The 19,207-nt window shown below is 52.4% G+C and overlaps 7 protein-coding genes across 7 annotated transcripts; 3 read left to right on the top strand and 4 right to left on the bottom strand.

Annotated features, from left to right (window-relative positions):
• Window positions 1-289: 289 nt before the first annotated feature.
• GUITHDRAFT_64841 (hypothetical protein) lies at window positions 290-1,052 on the top strand (the record flags this gene model as incomplete). The annotated part of the gene is made up of 3 exons (XM_005840011.1): window positions 290-446; window positions 495-813; window positions 860-1,052. The coding sequence occupies 3 exons, from the start codon at window positions 290-292 to the stop codon at window positions 1,050-1,052; spliced, it is 669 nt and encodes a 222-aa protein (XP_005840068.1).
• Window positions 1,053-1,903: 851 nt separating this feature from the next.
• Window positions 1,904-5,887, bottom strand: GUITHDRAFT_133463 (hypothetical protein; the record flags this gene model as incomplete). Its single annotated transcript, XM_005840010.1, has 22 exons — window positions 1,904-1,932; window positions 2,015-2,048; window positions 2,092-2,164; window positions 2,214-2,380; window positions 2,429-2,485; window positions 2,792-2,874; window positions 2,919-3,014; window positions 3,085-3,127; window positions 3,170-3,241; window positions 3,379-3,444; window positions 3,490-3,622; window positions 3,680-3,729; window positions 3,780-3,821; window positions 3,915-3,967; window positions 4,099-4,633; window positions 4,684-4,773; window positions 4,822-4,907; window positions 5,298-5,397; window positions 5,450-5,534; window positions 5,585-5,637; window positions 5,688-5,762; window positions 5,816-5,887. The coding sequence occupies 22 exons, from the start codon at window positions 5,885-5,887 to the stop codon at window positions 1,904-1,906; spliced, it is 2,094 nt and encodes a 697-aa protein (XP_005840067.1).
• An 807-nt stretch (window positions 5,888-6,694) lies between these two features.
• On the top strand, window positions 6,695-8,029 carry GUITHDRAFT_101531 (hypothetical protein; the record flags this gene model as incomplete). Its single annotated transcript, XM_005840009.1, has 3 exons — window positions 6,695-7,629; window positions 7,776-7,826; window positions 7,894-8,029. The coding sequence occupies 3 exons, from the start codon at window positions 6,695-6,697 to the stop codon at window positions 8,027-8,029; spliced, it is 1,122 nt and encodes a 373-aa protein (XP_005840066.1).
• Window positions 8,030-8,255: 226 nt separating this feature from the next.
• On the bottom strand, window positions 8,256-12,425 carry GUITHDRAFT_133461 (hypothetical protein; the record flags this gene model as incomplete). The annotated part of the gene is made up of 1 exon (XM_005840008.1): window positions 8,256-12,425. One exon carries the CDS (start codon window positions 12,423-12,425, stop codon window positions 8,256-8,258), a length of 4,170 nt encoding a protein of 1,389 aa, XP_005840065.1.
• Window positions 12,426-12,714: 289 nt separating this feature from the next.
• Window positions 12,715-14,100, bottom strand: GUITHDRAFT_133460 (hypothetical protein; the record flags this gene model as incomplete). The annotated part of the gene is made up of 2 exons (XM_005840007.1): window positions 12,715-13,764; window positions 13,813-14,100. The coding sequence occupies 2 exons, from the start codon at window positions 14,098-14,100 to the stop codon at window positions 12,715-12,717; spliced, it is 1,338 nt and encodes a 445-aa protein (XP_005840064.1).
• Window positions 14,101-14,601: 501 nt separating this feature from the next.
• Window positions 14,602-15,252, top strand: GUITHDRAFT_101528 (hypothetical protein; the record flags this gene model as incomplete). Its single annotated transcript, XM_005840006.1, has 3 exons — window positions 14,602-14,676; window positions 14,948-15,097; window positions 15,148-15,252. 3 exons carry the CDS (start codon window positions 14,602-14,604, stop codon window positions 15,250-15,252), a joined length of 330 nt encoding a protein of 109 aa, XP_005840063.1.
• A 120-nt stretch (window positions 15,253-15,372) lies between these two features.
• On the bottom strand, window positions 15,373-19,062 carry GUITHDRAFT_133458 (hypothetical protein; the record flags this gene model as incomplete). Its single annotated transcript, XM_005840005.1, has 9 exons — window positions 15,373-15,437; window positions 15,618-16,229; window positions 16,271-16,972; window positions 17,103-17,931; window positions 17,981-18,045; window positions 18,101-18,425; window positions 18,474-18,608; window positions 18,659-18,887; window positions 19,004-19,062. 9 exons carry the CDS (start codon window positions 19,060-19,062, stop codon window positions 15,373-15,375), a joined length of 3,021 nt encoding a protein of 1,006 aa, XP_005840062.1.
• Window positions 19,063-19,207: the final 145 nt, after the last annotated feature.

The following is a 19,207-nucleotide window of genomic DNA, read 5'->3' as shown; positions in this document are numbered from 1 at the left end:
GCAGGCTGCGAAGGAAGGAGGACGAGGAGGACGAGGACGAGGACGAGGACGAGGACGAGGAGAAAGAGAATAGCCAGCAGCAGAACGATGCTGGTCAAAACCCACCAAGGACAACGAGAAGATGAGGATCAAAGGGATGAGGGACAGTTATGGTGGATAGAGAGTCAGGTGTGGCGAGACAACGCGAGAAGGGTGGAAGAGCGGGATTGGTTGGCGTTTTGAACATAGATAAACGAATTGTGATTGGTTTGCATAGCAGTGCTGATTCTCTGGTCTTGACAGAACCAACATGTCGCACGCAAGCGGGATCACAGCATCGCCCGAGCTGGTTGAAGAGTTCTCGAAAGCCAAGGAAGGTAAGGAGATCAGATTCCTCAAGGCTCAGATCGAGGACAAGCAGATAGTCATCACTGAGAGGGGAAACGTGAGCGGGGATGAGAAATCAGGTGCGTGGAGCAGATGCTTGATATCCCTCGCTGACAGCCTCTACACAGACTTCGAGGCGATGACCAAAATTCTCGATGAAGACGCACCTAGTTACATCCTCTTCCGCATCGATGAGGGCCCTAAACCTGGATGGCTGCTTGCGCTATATGTCCCAGAGAACTCCAAAGTGCGTATGAAGATGTTGTATGCCAGCTCTCGCGACTCCTTGAAGCGCGACCTGGGCTCCTCCTCGTTTGTTGCGGAGATGCATGCTACGGACCTCGATGAGATGTCGTACGCGAGTTATCAGAAGTCGACGGTCGTGTCCGAGACTGAGAGACTTTCTTTAATGTCGCCATCCGAGAGGATGCGAGCAAAGGCAAGCGCGTGTTCTAGTCTTCTATCCCTCATTTTCGACCTCACTGCAGGAGAGCAACACGCATATTCATACAGGCGTGTCAAAGTCATACGTTCATGCGGTCAAGTTCCCAATGTCAGAGGATGCCAAGGCAGCGCTAGTCGCATTCAAGTCGAGCGAGAACAAAGCTGTGTTCCTCCAGGTAGAGCAGAGCAAGGAAACCATCGAGCTCGAACACGTGATGCAGGAGGTAACAGGCCCTTGGTGACTTGGAGTAGCATGACGTTACTACAGGGAGATTTCTCGAGCATCAAGGAAAAGTTGTTCTCGACCTCCGAGCCGAAGTTCCTCCTCTTCTCGCATGCAGCGGGTATGAGGAACCCTGACCTGCTCGTTCATCGTTGAGCTCTCGCAGGAGGATCAGAGCAGACTGTGACCGTCTTCATCCTCTACTGCCCGGAGGGAGCAAAGGTCACGTGCCGCTGCACATGACGCAAAGCTGAAGTGATGCAGGTCCGAGAGAAGATGCTCTACTCAACAGCAAAGGTTCCTTTCGCCCTCCGTACCTTCTCTCTCTCTTCCTTTCCCTCCTCTCCCTCTCCTCTCCTCGGTTCTCCTCCTACATGCCCTTGACCTCTGCCTCCTCCTCCATGTCACCTTCCTGTCTTAATCAAAATTGGTGAAAAACAAATTTTGCAGGCTGCCGTCTGTGATGAGGCCGAGGTGCAGGGAATTTCTCTTGACGTCAAGGTTAGTCGATGGTGGTGGTGGTTGTGGAGGAGGAGGAGAGTTTGGAAAGACTTTTTGATGCAATGTGCAAATAGCTGGAGGTAAGAGAAGCGAGCGATTTAACGGAGTCAGAACTTGTGCCTTCCTCCGAAGGTGCGTCTGTTTCAAGTTGGTGCTCGCTGCTTACCCACGCCCGCACAGCTGCTGAGAGCAGTTCTGTTCCAATCCTGCTCCGTCCTAAGGTATGTGAACTCTGGCGAGAGGAGGAGGAGGAGGAGGAAGGGGATTGAAGCTTCGGCTCAGGGCCCAGGAGGAGCGAGGCGAGGGATGGTGAAGCTGCCGGGCATGTAGGAAGCAGTTTATTGATTTATGGAAACCTGGTTGGCCTTCTCAAGTTTGCGGCTCCTCGATCCCAGCAACTGCATTCACCGTTCAGTTGCTCTCTCCTCCTCGCTCCTGCACCATCCCTCCTTCTCCTCTCCTCTCCTCTCCTCTCATTACCTTGCTTCAACTTCGAACATGTGATCGCCATGACCTGCTCCTCTATCAGCGGGCCACATTTGACACCTGAACCTCACCTTGAACAGCTCGCCCATCTCCTCGGGAGCGGTCAAACGCTCATACTGCTTGATGATCTTCTGCTGCTGCTCCCTGCTGCCACGTCACTCACAGCTCAGAGCCCAGCTGGGCTGACGCTTACTCTTCTTGGGATGCACTGTACAGCGCTTGCGCGCGCTCGCGGATGCCCATGGCATGAAGGAAGGCGCACTGAGTGACCGGGCCGTGGACGAGGACGTCTCCTGGCTCTCCTCGTGCAGTGCCAGCTCCTGTTCCAGCTGCTGCCGACTTCGAGCTCACATCACCTTCCTGTCACATACTGTAAACGCAGCACCCTTGCAGCGAGGCTCAGCTCACAGACACTTGCTCACGGAGCTGTTCGAATGCTTCCTTGATGCGCTCTTGCGAGAGAGACTGCGACATTATCTAGTTTACTCCTCCTCCTCCTCCTCCTCCTCCTCCTCCTCCCCTCCTCCTCCTAACCCCTTCTACTACTATTTCTCATCCCGACCCCCACTCCTTGACTTCCTCTTCCTTCCTCTCTACCTCCAACAATTCACTTCCTTCAAATCCTAAACCCTAAACCCTAACTCCTTTTTCCCATGCTCCTCTCTCTCTGTCTCTGAACCTTCTCGCTCCCCCTCCCCCAACCACCATCCTTCAAACCCCCCACCCCACCTCCCCCCTGTGTTCAGTGAATTTTATCCTCCTTGATCTCACCTTACTTTTGGCCTCGCTCTCAAGTACCGACAACTTCTCCTGATACGCTTTGACAGCGTCGGAGACCTTGTCGACTGCACTCTCTGCCGATCAAATGAGGAGGAGCAGGAGGAAGGGAGAGGCTTACGGGAAACTTTTGCCACATCCTCCTTGCTCAGAAGGTCCTGCAGCGCTGATCTCTTGATGGCAGAGAAATCGACGTGGCTGGTGAGGTCGCATTCTCCTGCGAGTCATGCTGTCAACTTTCTCTTGCTCCGTCGACCTTCCCGCTTCTCCTCCTCCCGCAGCCCTACCTGGCTCCTCGAGCACGGGCACAAACTTGTGATTCTTCACAGCCTGAGCGGGCATGAGAAGCAGGAGCAGCAAGATGGGAGAGACCTGCAGCGTGTCTGCTGCGCACTCGTTGTTGCCGTAGTCGACGATGAGGGCGGCTCCTTCAGACTGTCGCACCTGCACGACGACACAAGCATGAGTACATTTAAACGTCAAGGTGGAGGCGAGAAAGGTAGGAAATGGTTATAGGAGAAAAGGAGAAGAGGAAACGAGGGTGGGGGAGAGGCAGAGGCAGGACAAATTTCGAGTATCACCCTCGTGGCAATCTGTCGGGCTATGTACCAAGACTGGGGGCTCAATTCTACCCCCTCGTTGAGCTTCTGCTCTTCACCGATCACGTCTCAGGCAACCAACAGCTCCCCTACCTTGCTCGCCAGGTTGGGGATGATGCTGTCCAAGAGGCACATCTTGGAGGCAGCAGTGGGGCCGTTGGAGAGGACGAAACGAAGGTGATCGGGACTGTCGGAAGGAGCGATATCAACCATCTTCTCGCACCACCTGCTTCATCTGTCAGCGCGTTTCCTTCTTTCACGGGATTGCAGGAAACAAGACAACCCTCTCTCGGTATGGACGAATTGGTGGACAGGAAGGCAATCAAAGAACTCCTGAACAACAGAATGAGCTGGCGCTGAGAAGCGTCTGGATACGATGTGACCTGCGCGAGGATGATGGAGCAGGCACCAGGGATGACCGGAACCTGCAGTACTGTGAACCATGTGGAGGGGGTGAGCGAAGCTGCGCATGCTCGCCTTGGAGAAGTCATCGTGCCAGGAGAATGGAATTGTAACACCTCCCTGTACACGATTTCCTGCGTCATTCTGGGCAGTTTCTGAAACATCCCAACTAGTCAGGAACGGAAAGCTCAGCAAACGAATGCGAGGAAGAGGAGCTAACAAACAGGGGCGAAAGAGAAGGAGACGAGGACAGGGAGGAGGGGACGAGATGGAGATAAGAAGGATCAAAGCCTAGTATACCTCCCACGAGCTTCTCAGATTGCAACTTCTTCAACTTGGCAGAGGCCTCGACTAGGTGAACCGTCAACCCCTCGAGGAAGGGACGATGCATGCCGCATGTCCGCATGATATCCAGCATCATGGTGCCTCTTCCTGGCCCCAGCTCGATCAGCTGGACTTTGGCTGGGCATCCCAGGAGCTGCCAGGTGTAAAGAACCCAGATCCCCATGATCTCCCCGAACATCTGACTGATTTCTGGAGCGGTCGTGAAGTCTCCTTGGGTGCCGAAGACCTCTCTTGTCTGGTAGTACCCGTGCTCGGGATGGTTCAGAGCGATCGTCATGTACTCCGCTACCGTCATCGGGCTGATCGCCAGCCGCTGCTTCAGCAGATTGGTGAGCGGTGTTGCCTTGGAAGCCTTCGGCACCGCTCCCGATTCTCCCAGGGTTGTCCCGACACCGTCCTTGCCGTGCTCCTTAAGAACGCTCTCAGCATGAGCGGCATTCTTGAGAGTCTCGATCTTCCTCCTACTCTCCTCCAATATGGACTGGTAGCCCTTCCAAAATAGCAGTCAGGAGGGCTATGTAGCAAGGCGAGCAGGTTTACCTGGGTTGTCTCCTTCAGAGTTGCTTCAGCGAGCAATCTCTCACGGAGTCTCCTCTCGTCCGGTGTCAGTCCATCCATCGAGTCGCTACTCTGCCATCGAACGCGTTGGCTGCACCAGCTGCTCTTCGTCCTCCCCACCCGCCACATGGTGTAAGGATCGAGAGCAGTTGGTGATCGCACCCTGTTCTCTCCAAGAGTCTTGCATGCTGCCAGCGCTCTTCCTCCTGTGACACACAGTCCTCGTCCTACTCGAGGCATTCCTCCTCCTCCTCCTCCTCCTCCTCCTCCTCCTCCTCGAACAAGATGGGCCAGTGGCTGCCACGGCATCGATAAACCTCCTGCAAATATGCCCTAGGTATCAGACATCGAGTCCGCCTCATCCAAAAACAACAAAGTTAATGGGGCATCTCTTACCATACTAGTCCGTGTCGCCGGGCAAACGGAGGCTTGTAGGTGGCTTGAAGTAACTTGTCAGGCTCTCAAGTAACGAGTCAGGCTCTTGACCATCACCAACATCCGACTGAGTGTGAAGTTTGAGTCTGAGTGGCATTTAATGGTATATTGAATCCGATGAAGATATTAAAGGAAGAGGCTTTATCTGCGTGCGGGGGGACCGGTCAACAGGAGATGCGCATACGCCCTGTAGTTGATCAACCCCTCTTCATCCCTGTATGGTCGCGACTCTTGTAGCAGGATGTCGACTTCCTCATCAGTCTTCCGTGTGTCCCGTCAGGTATGACATCAGAGGAAGGGAAAGGAAACTCACCAAACACTCTCCGAATGTGCGCATGACAAGGGCGAACTCTTGGTCCTTCAAGAAACCATTGCCGTCCTTGTCAAAGGCTTGGAAGCTGCAGTCTCGATCACCATGCGCATAATTCAAACAGATAGGACTTCATACGCTGCAAGGAGCTCTTGCTCGGTTTCCAAGGCCCTCATGGGCAGCGACATCACCTGGAGTCATCATCAGAGTCAAGCTTGTCCTAGTGCGTTGCAACGCTGACATTCACGAAAGTGTTGAAAGTGACGTTCCCCTCCCCATTGGGATCGACCTCGTTGCACAACTTGTTCAGCTCCTCCTGCGCATCACATCACGTCTGTCTTGTCACGCGTTCGATCCTGGTGCACAGACCTGAGTTGGATTCTTTCCAAGGGCCCGAACAAGAGTCCTCAGATCTCTAACAAGAGCAAGTATTAAAACCATCAGTCGCTGGATGATTGCGCTGGGAAGAGTGGGAATAAATATTACTTGGTGGTAATCGTCCCTTGCCCAGGAGGTACGTGAGGGTCTGTGAAGCAAGAAAACGCCTACACTCTAGTAAGCTAAAACGCACAGAGCGTGATTCATTCGTGAATGATTAGGGTGGCAAAAAGAGCGTGTGGCAAGGAGAACAGTGAATACAGGGCAAGGTGCGATGATATGCAACGAGAACAGTGTAGTACAAACGACATGTGTAAATCGCGACCAGGTTGATCATGATGATCATGATTGCAAGGAGAACAAGCAAAGTTTGGAATCCGGAGCAAGAAGCTGGAGCAAGGAGCTGGAGCAAATACAGGGGTGCAGGAAAAAAAGATCACGGGGTGCAGGAACGGGAGCAGGAGCAGGAGCAGGAGCAAGGAGCAAGGAGCAAGGAGCAAGGAGCAAGGAGCATGGAGCATGGAGCATGGAGCATGGAGCAGGGAGCAGGGAGCAGGGAGCATGTTCTTGTTCACCTCCTTCATCTGCTCCATCGTGGGCTGCCCTGCCATCCTGACTGACGCGCCTATCTCGAAGAGACTAGGGTGGGTGGTTGTTTGAATGGGGGGTCCAATAAAAGCTAAAAGGTATGGGTGGGGTGGTATTCAGTGGGCGCAAGATACCCATTTCCTTCGTAGGGTCATGTACCCCACCTGGTAGCTAGTCAAAGTTCTGTAGGAGAGGTAGGGGTTCTTCAATAGCGAAGCAGGGGTCCGCCTTCCAGGGTTTCTGGGGTGGTGTAGTGTTGGGCCTTGTCGCTTGCGATTTGAAATGGGCGCGAATCATGGGCGGGAGTGGGCAGAGAGCCGAGACGATGGCGACGACAAGACGACAAAGGATATGGCGCAACCATGGCAGCAAAAGGATGGTAGAATGCTAGATGACGACGCCATGCAGGAAATGACGAGTTCCACTTTGGGCCATCATAACAACCCTACGACTGGTTGCGGAGTCAACAGGGTTCAAGAACATGAACCTCACAGAAATGGAAAGACTGCAAAAATGCCAGCTCAGGATGGTTGTGATATGAAGGACCATCGTGTAGTGCAGGACGACAACAACCGTTCTTTTGAGCAACCTTGGTATGAGAAGGACCTGAAGTCTCTCTTTGCCAGGCCAGAGTCCACGAGCACGACACGAGGTCCGAAGGAAAAGGATTTGTTTTCTACTTTCGGCGACGAGTGCGATCTTTGCTGCTGCAGCTCGAGCAGATCTCGAGTGCTCTATGAAGGGAATCAGAGAACCGTATCCTCGTTTCCTTCCTTGGAGAGGGTCTCTTTGAACGGCTACAGTAACATGGGCATGCGAGGAATCCGACGTTCTATGCCTAACGACGTGGTGAAGCCTCAAACAGACCTGAAGCGAAACAATATCCCAATGACTGCTCCCTGTAGAATCGACTCCAATCCCCCGGAAAACTTCAAACATGACGTGTTCGAGATCACGAGCACCTCCTACACCATCTTGGATCCTCAGTATACATGGGCACCGGCAAAGGATCCCAATGCGAAAGAAATGCCTGCCAACGAGAAGAATGGAGAAAACAATGACAATGCGTGGAAAGTGAAAGATACCACACAGACAACCGCTTCAGCTCTCAACGATAAGAGACAGACGCCGAAATTCCAGGGGACGCAAATAGACTTAAATCAAACCTGTGGGTCAGGAACCGTCCTATCACCGACGGCCAAGGGGGGTCACACGAGGTGAGCAGATCATTCAGATATAAAGAGAAAAGAGGAGAACGTATTGCACATGAAAGCTGTTTTGGTTGATTTAGGATTTGTGACGAGTATCGAGACCATTCAGATGTGAATGTGGGAACCGAAGGAGTCACTGACCTGCTGTGCAGGGGGCTGGCATGGACTCCAGATTCAGCCGCTGAAGTCAGCAAGATGGCAAGGTAAAGCAAGCATGTCGCATCCCTGCTGTGCTCTCCACCCGGGAACTGACAAGTATATTCCTTGCAGATGCAAACAAGACGCTCCTGCCTCGCCTCAAGTCTCTCCTTTCGGAGAGGACGAGAAGCTTCCAACACCAAGGCAGTACTTCTCCGCCATCCGCATTGAGGAGAAGGAGAACTCAGTCTTCAACATCCTCCCCTAGTATCGGCCTGTCCGTCTTGTTGCTGTACATTATCAGGAGGCGCCAGAACGCGAGGTAGCAGCAGCTCGTGTTTGCTTTCGGCTCAACCAGGAGACCCAGAGGAGGAGGAGGAGCGACGAACAGAGGGATGGAGTGGCCGAAGTGTGTGTATGTGTTTGTAGAGGGGCAGGGAGGAGAAGAAAGCGAGAGGAAAGAGAGAGAGAGGAGAGAGCGAGAGACCTTTTTTTTAAAGAAGAGAGAGGTCTACCTTGCTACTGAGATGGCGCATTGAAATTTTGAAGGAAATGACTTCTTCCTCTAGCACGAGTTGTGTGAAACAGTGTCCTTCCTGCCCGAACCTCTTCCTCAGATGCTCCCAGATGACGTTGGCAGGAGCGTTGAAGGTGGAGTATCTGTCGAAGGTAGGAGGAGCAATCTGAATGTCGGCATCGAAGGAGAGCACGGAGTCGATTTCCTCATCCTGCAGCGAGTTGTGCTGGTTCATCCTAATGATTTTGACGCGATTCGAATCGATGTCAACCATGGAGTTGAGGAATTGTTCTAGGTGGCTTCTGAGATCCCGAAGGAAGTCGAACTGACGGGAGGAGGAGCGGGAGGACTGAGTCGTCGCCCGACCCTCCACCAGCAGCCGGGCAAGGATGGACTGCTCTGCCATGTCCTTGGAGCTGCTGGGTATCGCGCCTTCCTCCTCCATGAAGGAACTTGAAGAGATCCGTTTGATCGTCCCCTCCATGCTAGAAAAGAAGTACCTGCTCCTCCTGTCAACGGCCCGCCCTCTCCCATAGCTCCTCCTCCTGTCCCAATTCTGCCCGACGAGGACAGACTCGAAGATGGTGGCAAGCGAATCCAAATGCTCAAGGGCTGAGGCCGAGGAGGAGGATGAGGATGAGGAGGTCGTACGGAAGATCACTTTCCTCTCCATCGCTCGCATGCTCCTCCTCTTCAGCTCTATGTACGACTCGACCCCATCCTCGATGGGCAGAAGGTTGTCGGGATCCAGAAGGACCGTACGTGACTTGTCGGGGGGCAAGTCCAGCTGGCCTCCAGCACGTTGCGAGCTCGGAGCTGGTTGGGCGAGCAGAGGTTGTACCATCCTCTTTCGATCTTCTCGCGCCATCACCTCACCGCGAGTCCCCTGCCGGGGCTGACAGTCGACCCTCTCCCTCCACTCTCCTACGGGGATCAGGGGGGGACACGCCTCCTCAAGCTCGTCCTCCTCTCCAAGGACAGGAAGAGAGCAAGAGGGAGAATCCTGCGCTAGGCCAGTGAAAGAGGGAGGCTTCAGCTCCTTGGAACGTGACGTGTCCAACCCACATATGCTGTTGGAAGCGAGGAGACGAGGAGAGGGAGATGGAATTTCGACTTCCTCCCCGATGTTGGAGACGATCGAGACAGAGAGAATGCTTCTGGTGACCTTTCCGTCGTAGATCGGAGCAAACTTATCTTGTAGCTGAGTTGTGATCTCGAGCAAGAGTTTGGAAGAAGATATTTCTTCTTCCTCGTCTTCTCCAGCTCCTCCAGCTCCTCCAGCTTCCAGGATGTGAAGCTTAACTACGATGAAGAATCTCGTTTCGCTGAGAGAGCGCTTGATGCTGCTGACGACGAACCTCGAGGTCTCGGTCTTGGTGGCGATCGAAAGGTCTTCGACCAGGAACTTGGACATCAACTTCTCGCTGTACTCCGACATGATCCTTCCGTCCAGCTGCAGGATGAGCGGCACCGAGGATGCGGGGAACGAGGAGGAGGAGGAGGAGTAGGCAGAAGTTGCAGAGCCTCTGCGGAGCTTCCCACTACTGATACTGCTGTGATGGTAATCAGGGGAGGCGTGTGCGTCAGCTTCACTGTGGCGTCTTTGCTCTAAGTTCCTCATCCTCCTCGATTCCCGGATCAGCTCCTTGACAGGAATCGACCTGCGCACACAGCCAGGAAGAGAAGGGGAGGAGGAAGAGAGGATGATGGGACTGCCTCCTTCAGCACAGCTGATCAGATCGTGGACAATATGCTCCCTCCTCCTCTCCCGCCCAAAGAGCTTCACGCCATTCCACATCGCAATATACTTGAGCTCCTTCCACGGCAGGTTCCACAGGAAGTTTCTGGTCTCTGTCAAGCTGGAAGGGAACGTGCGCAGGAGTTTGTCGACGAAGACTGTGCGGGGGGTAGCCTCCTGCTCCCCCTCCTTCCGCTCTCCATGCTTGACTTCAGCTTTGCTCTCCTCCTTACGCTCTGCAACTCGGGAGTTTCCCCCCTGCCTTTCGAGATCAGCGCTGTGGACCTGACTGTGAGCCTTGTCATGCCCATCGTCTGCATCATGACAGGCGATAGAGAAGACCGAGCAGTCGTAACTGCTGGCATAACTCGCAGAGGCACGAGAAAACTGATGGAAATCTTCAGAGATTGAAAAATCTTCGTTGTCCTTCCCCCTGCTCACTGGCTGGCTGTCGACCATCCTCTCTCTCCCCTCCTTCTGTCCAGTCTCTTGGTCCTCGAGCTCGTGCTGGAATTCGTGCGTGTGCTCGTAGCTGTCCTCATAGTCGAAATCATGCATGTGCATTTCGTCCTCGTCCTCATCCTCGTCCTCGTCCCCGTCCTCCTCCTCCTCCTCCACCACCTCCTCCTCCTCGAACTTGTGGTTCACGTCTTCAAAATCTCTTGTGCTCGGTCTGTCTTTCTCTATGGAGGATCGAATCGTGTCCACCATCTCTGACCACTCGGAGTAAGCTACCACACTGCTCTCCGTGCTTCCCCTGTGATCGCCATCGAGCCTGTCCACGTCTTCTCGTCTCAACCGATAGCTCGCTGTGTGCCCTTCCGCCATCTCCTCAGCAAACTCCACATGATGCTCAGGTCTGCCCCGCGAGGAGGGGATGGAGTGAGAATCGCCAGACGTCAGCTCGAGATGGCTGGCGGGATGGTTGAAGATGGTCTTGTAGATCTCGCTCAGCCTTGACCCAAGATTGTTGGAATGGCGATAGCCAGCATCATCAGCCTCATCAATATGGTCAGACCTGCGCGTGGGTGGCAGCATTTCCGCTCTTTCCTTCTCCCCTTCCTTGCCATCTGATGCCCTCAAGTTCTTCATGGTGACAAGGTCCTCCCCGTCGTCACCAAGAAACTCGGAGAATTTCTGTTTCAGCTCATCTTGCATTTGAGAGATGTCTGCTGGATCGATAGGAAGGACCTCCGGCTTCGGGATCGACCTCTCAGGTAACCTACTAAATCCACCTTCCCCTCCTCCCATGCTCGATTCTTCGTCTGTCACCTCACTAGAGTGCTCATCCTCATCCTCACCGTTAGAGCCATCACTCTGATCCTCCGGCTCGGCTGCTGGACTGCCTTGACTACCTTCTCCTGGCAGCTGATGATGATTCGGATCCACTGAAGGGCGACTAGAGTGTAAGGCATTGTCGTGGACAACCTGGGCCATCTCGGCGGAGCTTCTCTTCAGTACTCCTCTCCTCTCGTTCATAGGACTTCCCGTCGCTCCTCTTGACGGTGACCTCGTCTCATGCGGAGTTTGGAACGTTGTGGTCGCGCCCGACCGCCCTGGGGTCCAAGGGACTCGCGGGTCGAAATATCTCGGGGTGATTTCGCGAGGACGAGGACGAGTGCTCTTGACCGAGTAGAAGTCAACCCCTAGCTCTTGCAGATGATCGAAGTCTCCTGCTTGAGAGCTGCTGCCTGAGTACATAAGAGCTTCAGTCCTCCCGACCGATTGCTCCCGTTGAGACCTGTCCATGCTGTGTCGCTCACTTGTGCTGGTTGTAGCGATAACTTCGACTTCGCCAGATTCCTTTTGATGCTCCTCAGCTTCATCAGACTCATATGTGCCGTCATCTTGATGGAACAGATCCTTCGAAGGGACATACGAGTTTGCGTGATAAGAGTTGTCCGGGGACATGAACGATTTTTCTGATATGGAAACATCACTCTTTTCCGATATCAAGTTTCCACTGTCTGTTTGAAGCTTCTTGTACTCTCTCCTTGGATTCTGATTGTAAATTTCATCCTCCTCTTCACTCTGCTCATCTGTCAAATGTCCATTCTGACTTTCGGACTGATGCTTGCCTTGGTCATCTTCGTCATATTCATATTCCATTTCTTCTTCTTCTTCTTCTTCGTCCTCGTCCTCGTCCTCGTCCTCGTCCTCCTCGTCCTCCTCGTCCTCCTCGTCCTCCTCGTCCTCCTCATACTCCTCCTCGTAATGATCATCGGGTTTCCTTCTCCCTTCCACCTTGAAGACGAAACTTGCCTGTCCTTCAAAGTCCGAACCTCTGCGGATTCCCGGTTTTCCTGCTCCTCCTCTTGTATTTTCATCCACGTCCTTCTCTTCTGCTTCTCCCTTCCCTCCTCCTTCCTTCCCTCCTCCTCTTCCCATCAGCCGTTTCATGAGCTTCATGGTGCGCGGCTCCTTTTCGTTCACCCCTACCCCTCCTCATTTCCTACCCTACCTAGTCAATATCAGGATGATTCCATATCATGCACCGGTGATCAACACTACCTCACCCACGCTGCCTCTCCTAGTCAAAGTTTGACAACCTAACGATCAGAAGGACCACGTAACTTCCAAGTAATTCAAGAAATCGTCAGGTCAGGCAATAACAGGCAATGTCGGTATAAGATCACGCCATTCATTCATTTACAACATTCCATAGATTTGAGGCCACTCTTTGTACCTCTCGCTGCTTTCACTTCCTTGTGGATCGCAGGAGCTCGTGAGTTTCTTTGAATCTCTGTCGGATGCTCGAGATGAAAGTTTTGAGTTTCTCGTCCGTGATTTCTCCTTCCTGGTCCACGAGATCGAAAGCTGGCTCGCTCGCCGCTGACGGCACCTCCAGCACAGTGGCAGCAGGAGCTCCTTGAGACTTTCGATCCTGTATGCTCCCTCCATCGCCACGGTGAGCATTGCTGCCTTCAGGCGCAAAGTTGATGAGCTCAGAGGATCCTTGAAGCTCTTGAATGTCAGTCTTCTTGTGAGGGATGACACCTTCAGCTAACTCCTTGCCCTCCTTCAACTCAAGCTGATTTTCTAGCGCTGCTACCCTCTCTTCGAGGAATCGGATCTTGCCATCTGATATGAGACTTGCGGCCTTCAACTCGTGCTCCAACTGTCGGACCTTCTCTGTAACGAGGTAAAATTGCTCCATCTGTCTTTCAAGGCCAGCGACTTTCATTCGCATTCCCTCCAACTCCTCCATCCTGTCCATTTCTTGAATCGACATTCGATCTTGTTCGACCTCCCTCACCACCCTTCCCCTGGTATGCACCGGTGCTTGAAACCTTGAATTGGACGAGTGTTTTTCTTCTTGCGAAGTCGTCAGTTCCGTCGAAGATCTGTGCATCTCGTTCACGACATAGATCGACGACAAACTGTCTGCCGTCATCATCTGCGGCAAGCCAACGTCTGACCGGTCCGTCTGTTGCACCTTCGGTGTCGGAGACGGGAGCTCGAGGAAGGAGGAGCCGAACTGTTGTGGGGTAGGAGGCTTGAGAGGTCGTGGAGGAGCAGCATCCTCGTTCTCTGGGTCAGAGGACAGCCCCAGCTCTCCCCCATTCACAAATCTGCCTGGGGTCACTTTCTTGAGAGCTCCTGAGGACCTGTCCTTGCTGGATTCTGAAGTAGATCTGGAGCTTCTTCGGATTTCACAATGGCATTTCTGGCAGAGTTTGAGCAAGTCGTGTACCAAGATGATCTTCCTCTCGACAAAACCATCCATGAAAAATTGGTCTACCCGAAGCTGTGAACAGAGTCAGGGGTTGAAAGAGTAGCAAAGGCGGAGACACACCTGTGGTTGATAGTCAAACTCTTCCCTCATGATCTTCTGTATGGTCTCAACAAATCGAATGTCTGTCTTCGAAAACAAATCGTAGCCCTTCTCCACAAGATAATCGTGCACCCACTTCGAATATCCAAGCAGCGCGTAATGCATCAGAGGAAGCAAGTCCGCTGGATTTCCTTTCTTCCAGGCTCTCGTATCCAAAGGACCAGGATACTTACATTGTAACAGTTCTCGACGAAGCTTGTCGATATTATTGGCCAGGTCACCAGTAGTGCATGTAGATTTACGAACCATCGTTTTCAGTCCACGATCTAAACTATTCTCAGCTTTCCTCAGGCACAATTTTGTACTAAGGTCCTCAAAATCAAGGAAGTGTTAGGCATAAAGGACCATGATCATGGATGAAAACGCCTCTCGTCCTCCTCCTCTCACTCATCCACGTTGTCCTCGTCTTCCTTTCTGCATGACGGGCGAGACTGGCGGGAGACGAGGTCGAGTACCCCGCAGACAATTCTCACCCCTCTTTCTCCCATTAATTCTACCCCTCCTTCAGCAAAATGGTACCCCACCCACTATTTAGTATGAATTATCAACACGTAAATCGGGGTGGGTCATCCTCAAACGTAGAGCAGTCGTACTTCTGGGGTAGCACCTTCAAGGGTAGTACCCCTCACCCCTCAATGAATCCCATATACCCCTGTAATTTAGTTTAAAATAACCGGTACTTGTCTCCGAGCTGTCGCCTAAAGGGGCCTTTGTTGTTTTGGAGGGTGGTAGCGGATTGGGTACAGCGCAATGCAGTCTCCGCTGACACAGACAGAGTACGGAGCTGACCCAGACTACAAGAAGCCGCCGACCATCAATGGCAAGGTTATGTGAACATGCACACAGGCAGGGGCAGTAGTAGTACTAGTACTGGTAGTTGTAGGAGGAGTGTGGGGTAGGTGAGGTCGAGTCAAGACGGGGATGTGTGATGTTTGAGTAGGAAACAATGAGGCCGCATGTTGAACATTAGAATTCAGGGCGAACATGAAAGGTGTCGTGAGGAGAAACGGAGATAATAATCAGTCAAGGTAGCTCTCAAGGATAGGCGGGCGAGAAACGATTGGTAGGCTCACTCTGATGATGATTGATTGAACAGAGTGTGAAGCCGAACAAGTATCCAGTATGTGAGCCTTTCTACAAGGCGTACTACGATTGTGTCCTGGTGAAAGAAGCCAGCTTCGGGAAGTTTGTGGGGAAGTGCGACGAGCTGAGGATGCGGCTGGATACCTGCAATGCTCGTGAGCTGGTGAACATAACAAGATTAGAGCGTTGTCTCGATCTGAGTTCTGAATCCAGGAAAATGCTCGTCACCGAAACAATCAGCTAGCAAAAGATAGGAAGAAACTGATAGATGAGAGGATGGAGCAGCTGAGCAAAGAGCCTCCGAAATTCACGAAGTAGCAGGGAGAGATCCACCATGATCAAGTGCATTCTGATGAAGAGATATTCTTTGAAGCCCATTTGCCTGTTGAACTTTAGCTTGTGAATAGAGAGCATGTTTTCACATGTCGACTTGTTTAATCACAACGATGTACAACAATGTTGCTTCAGGCTTGATCGGATCTCGAAGATTTGGATGATCTGATCTGATCCGAGTTCAGCAGCACGTTGTAGCTCAGCTTTCCATGCAGGAACTTCGCGGCACTCCCAGGACGGTAGGAGCCGAGCACAGGTGGGGTACTGCTGAACCTCTTGCTTCTCATGCGGGCCTCTAGCGCAGCGACCGTCAGGTCCTCCTCACGTAGGAGGTCAACGCGAGTCATTACCTGCGCGATCTAGAGCCTGACCCAACTCATGCACAAACAGCTGAGGCACGGGGCCCTGCTCGCCCTTGTGCTCGTTCCCCCTCGCGCTCTCCTTCCTTGCCTCCCCCCTTGGTGTGCCCACGGACGTCCGTTTGTGCTGGAAGGAGGCTCCTTCCCCCATCTGCCCCTTTGCTGCTGCCCCCGACGGCTCTTGAACTTCCACCTGCCTCTCCACGTTGAGTTGGCTGGTTGCGATGTCCACACGTAGAGGAGGGATGCTGGGAGACTGCTGTCTGCTGCCCGGCGATTGCGAGCTCACCCATGGGGATGGCGGTGTGAAGTGCTCCCTGCTGCCGTCCCGAGCTCCTCTGTCGCTGCTGCGGACCCAGGAAGGGGACGCAACGTTGACAGTGGAGAGGTTCTGTTGAAGCATGAACCAGCGGCGAGGAGGGCGGCGGAGGTCAAGCTCTGCTTGCAACCTAGCATGCAGCCTCGTCCGGTTGCCAGACACTGAAGTGATCTTGTGGAGCTCCGCCCCCCCCTGCCTACGAGTTGAAGGAGACTTTCCGACCAGGACGAGGTCCGGCTGCTCTGGGGAGAGGAAGGGAATTGGCTTGTGACTGACTTGAGGACCTGGAGGGGGTCAGGAAGGAGAAGGCAGAGGAATTTCTCACCTGATCGTTCTGGCGCACCCTCAAGGTCATTGACTCCGGCGTTGGGCGTGCCTGCAGGGCTGGGGGAAGGAGCTGCTGCTGGGAGAGCAGAGGAAGGAGCTGCTGCTGGGAGAGCAGAGGAAGGAGCGGCTGCTGAGAGAGGAGGAGTCTTAGCCCTCAGGCCGTTGGCCGTACGGGCAGGAAGAGTGTTAGAATTCCCAAGGGGACCATTGGTGGTGCGGGCAGGTAGAGTATCTGACATCCGTTTGGGCTGCATCTGTCTGTCTGTGTTGGCCATGGCGCTGTTGTCAGTGATGAACGTGTCAAGCTCTGTGTCAGACTCCGACTTGTCGCGCGTGAACGTGGGGCGAGCCTCGCACTGCATCCTCACGATGCCACCCGATGAGAAGGGAAAGTTGGGCCGCATGCCGCCGGCGAATTCCCCGAAGAACTTGTTCTCTGATGTCTCAGATCGAGCAGCCGACAGCTGCTCTTCATCGAGGAGCTCCTGCTCCTTCTCGGTGAGAATCAGGTACTGCTGCTCCATGAGCGAATCAAACTTCTGATTCAGCAGCTTGATGGCTCCTTGCATGCCATCCATCCTTGACTCGATGCGTGACAGCATGGTTTTGATTTCTTCGACATTATCGTCGGCAACCTGATTCACCTGATTCATACCGCGCAGAGGATGGGCTTGCCAGAAGGATTGAGCAGGAGAAAATTCTGTGGAAACAAGAAAATCAGAAAGAAGTCCATATCGACGCATGAGGTGGAAAGTTGACGAGAGAGTACAAAGTGGCAGAGACATTCAGAGGGAAAAGGTTGAGAGGGAGGTAAGTAGCGGGAGAGACACCTGAGTCATCGCTCAGATCGTTCTCGACTTCATTTCTGCGTCGAGGAGGGAGAGAAAGTTTCACTCCCTCCGGTCCTGCCTTGCTTTGCGGTGTCCTCGACTCCCTCTCCTTGGTGGACCATCCAGCCGCTAGGCTTCTCTGACCTCGGAAGCTGTTCCTCGTCACTGAGTGACCATTTCGTGTAGACCCTCTGACGCTCTCCCGCATTGGCGAGCCACTTGCTGGCATCATGGCAGCAAGGCTAGACAGAATGTTTCCTTCCGTTCCCTGCGTGAAGTGTTTGAGGACATGGACGGCATGAAGGAATTCTTTTCGCAACATTGTCTTCTTCTCTGCGACATCTGTTGTATAGGATTCTTGCTTGAAAAGTGCGAGGCAGTCCCAGGATTTTGAGGAAGTTCCTCCAACTCTTGTTTGATCAACAGACTTGGGACGAGGAGAAGACTCTCGGTCCTGCACGTTCCGCATGCTCTTGTTCGAATTTCTCATCCTCTCCAAGTTTCTCGCAACTCTGAGTTTCTCCAAGTTTCGTTGCGCTTTTTGTCTATCTTGCGTCCGTCCGCCCCTGTAGGATTGGGTGTTGCGATAGAGATGTTGATTTCTCCACCAGTGCTGTATGATCTTCGCCGCAGAGTTAATCACAACACTCAGGTATTCATTGCGTTTGTGCTTTGAAAGCAAGACTTCTTCTTGATTCGACAGCAGCAGCGTTCGCGTCGTAGAAGACGTTAAAAAGGCGAGGATGATTGCCATGGAAACGATGACAATCACTGCTGCAAGCCTCCCCACGTGGGTCATCGGCTGCGACGTGCCGTCCCCTGTTGTCCCCTGAAAGACCAGTCAGCATGAGCACATGGCAACGCATACGAAAGCTCACCTGCGTGACTATCACCCACATCTGGTCTGCCCAATACTTGCTGTGAGGCTGATAAGCAGGTCCCTCTGATGAATCCAATCAGACACAATGACGTTTTCTCCATTCTCAGACATCTCTTACCAGCTATTCGAAGCAAGTAAGTCTGTGAGAAGAAAAGATGGCAAAGGAAGAACAGGAGCGTGTATATCGGATGTCTAGTAATAAGGAGCTTCAGGGCCAATGCTCGACGCAATAAAGGTTGATCTTGAATCTGCCTGAACGTACTCATGTCCTGCATTAGCAACGAATTCTTGGCGGAGAAGTAATTTTGTTCTGCAAACATTATTAAGAGTTTTCCGGAGTGATACAGCCTTGCAATCATGATCGCACAAGCTATAGACTCAAATCTATAGTATATCGTCACTCCCAAGACTTGGACTTGAAAATCTTTCTGAATCTTTGGAGGCTGAAAAGATGAACATTACAGAATTGACGTCTTATCAGCAAGACTTACTATGTGGACGAAGACTATGACCACTTCCAGACAAATGATAGCTGCACTCAGAATTTGGTTGGGAAGAGTAAAAGCCTTCTTTTGAACGATTCTAACGATCTTTGCTTTCCCGTGGCCATCTTTTGAATGCATGATCTGCGATAATTTATCATGATAGGCGGGCTCTGTATATCTACTGTCCTTACCATGAAAATAACCATCACGATCGCTAGCAAAGTCGAGAGATATTTCAAGTTGGACCCAAGGGTAGAATCACAGCTCCGAGGAACATTGCCGATGTCTGGAACAGGAACAGTAGAGCCATCTGATGTATATCCGTTGATATAGTCGACAGAAGCACATTTCTCGTTAATCACAACCCCAATGAAGAGAGACAGAAAGCATAAGGCTACAATGATCTTCTGTCTTCTAAACCTGCAGCTTCAAGTCACATCATTCCGTCCTGTTGAATATGATTCATATGATGCGATGCTATGTTATGTGCGAGATACGGCATGGTCATATGAGATGTCATGACACGTGTCGCTCACATTCTTTCGTCTATGCTATCCATTTCTCGCCGCATCCTGTCCTCCGCTGCCGGCAGCATTCTGTCCATGTGACCGAGATTTATCTTTTTAAAATCAGACTGATTGTGATTTGATTCAAAAATAATTTAAATGAGTACTGGATACTTAAAAGTTTTGACTGCTAAAAAGATTTTATTTGATACAAAAGGGGAATGAAAATATATT

This window comes from Guillardia theta (genome assembly GCF_000315625.1).
Source record: "Guillardia theta CCMP2712 unplaced genomic scaffold GUITHscaffold_7, whole genome shotgun sequence".
Taxonomy (NCBI): Eukaryota; class Cryptophyceae; order Pyrenomonadales; family Geminigeraceae; genus Guillardia; species Guillardia theta.
Note: the sequence above shows the minus strand (reverse complement) of the source record. Positions and strands in the feature narration are given on the sequence as shown.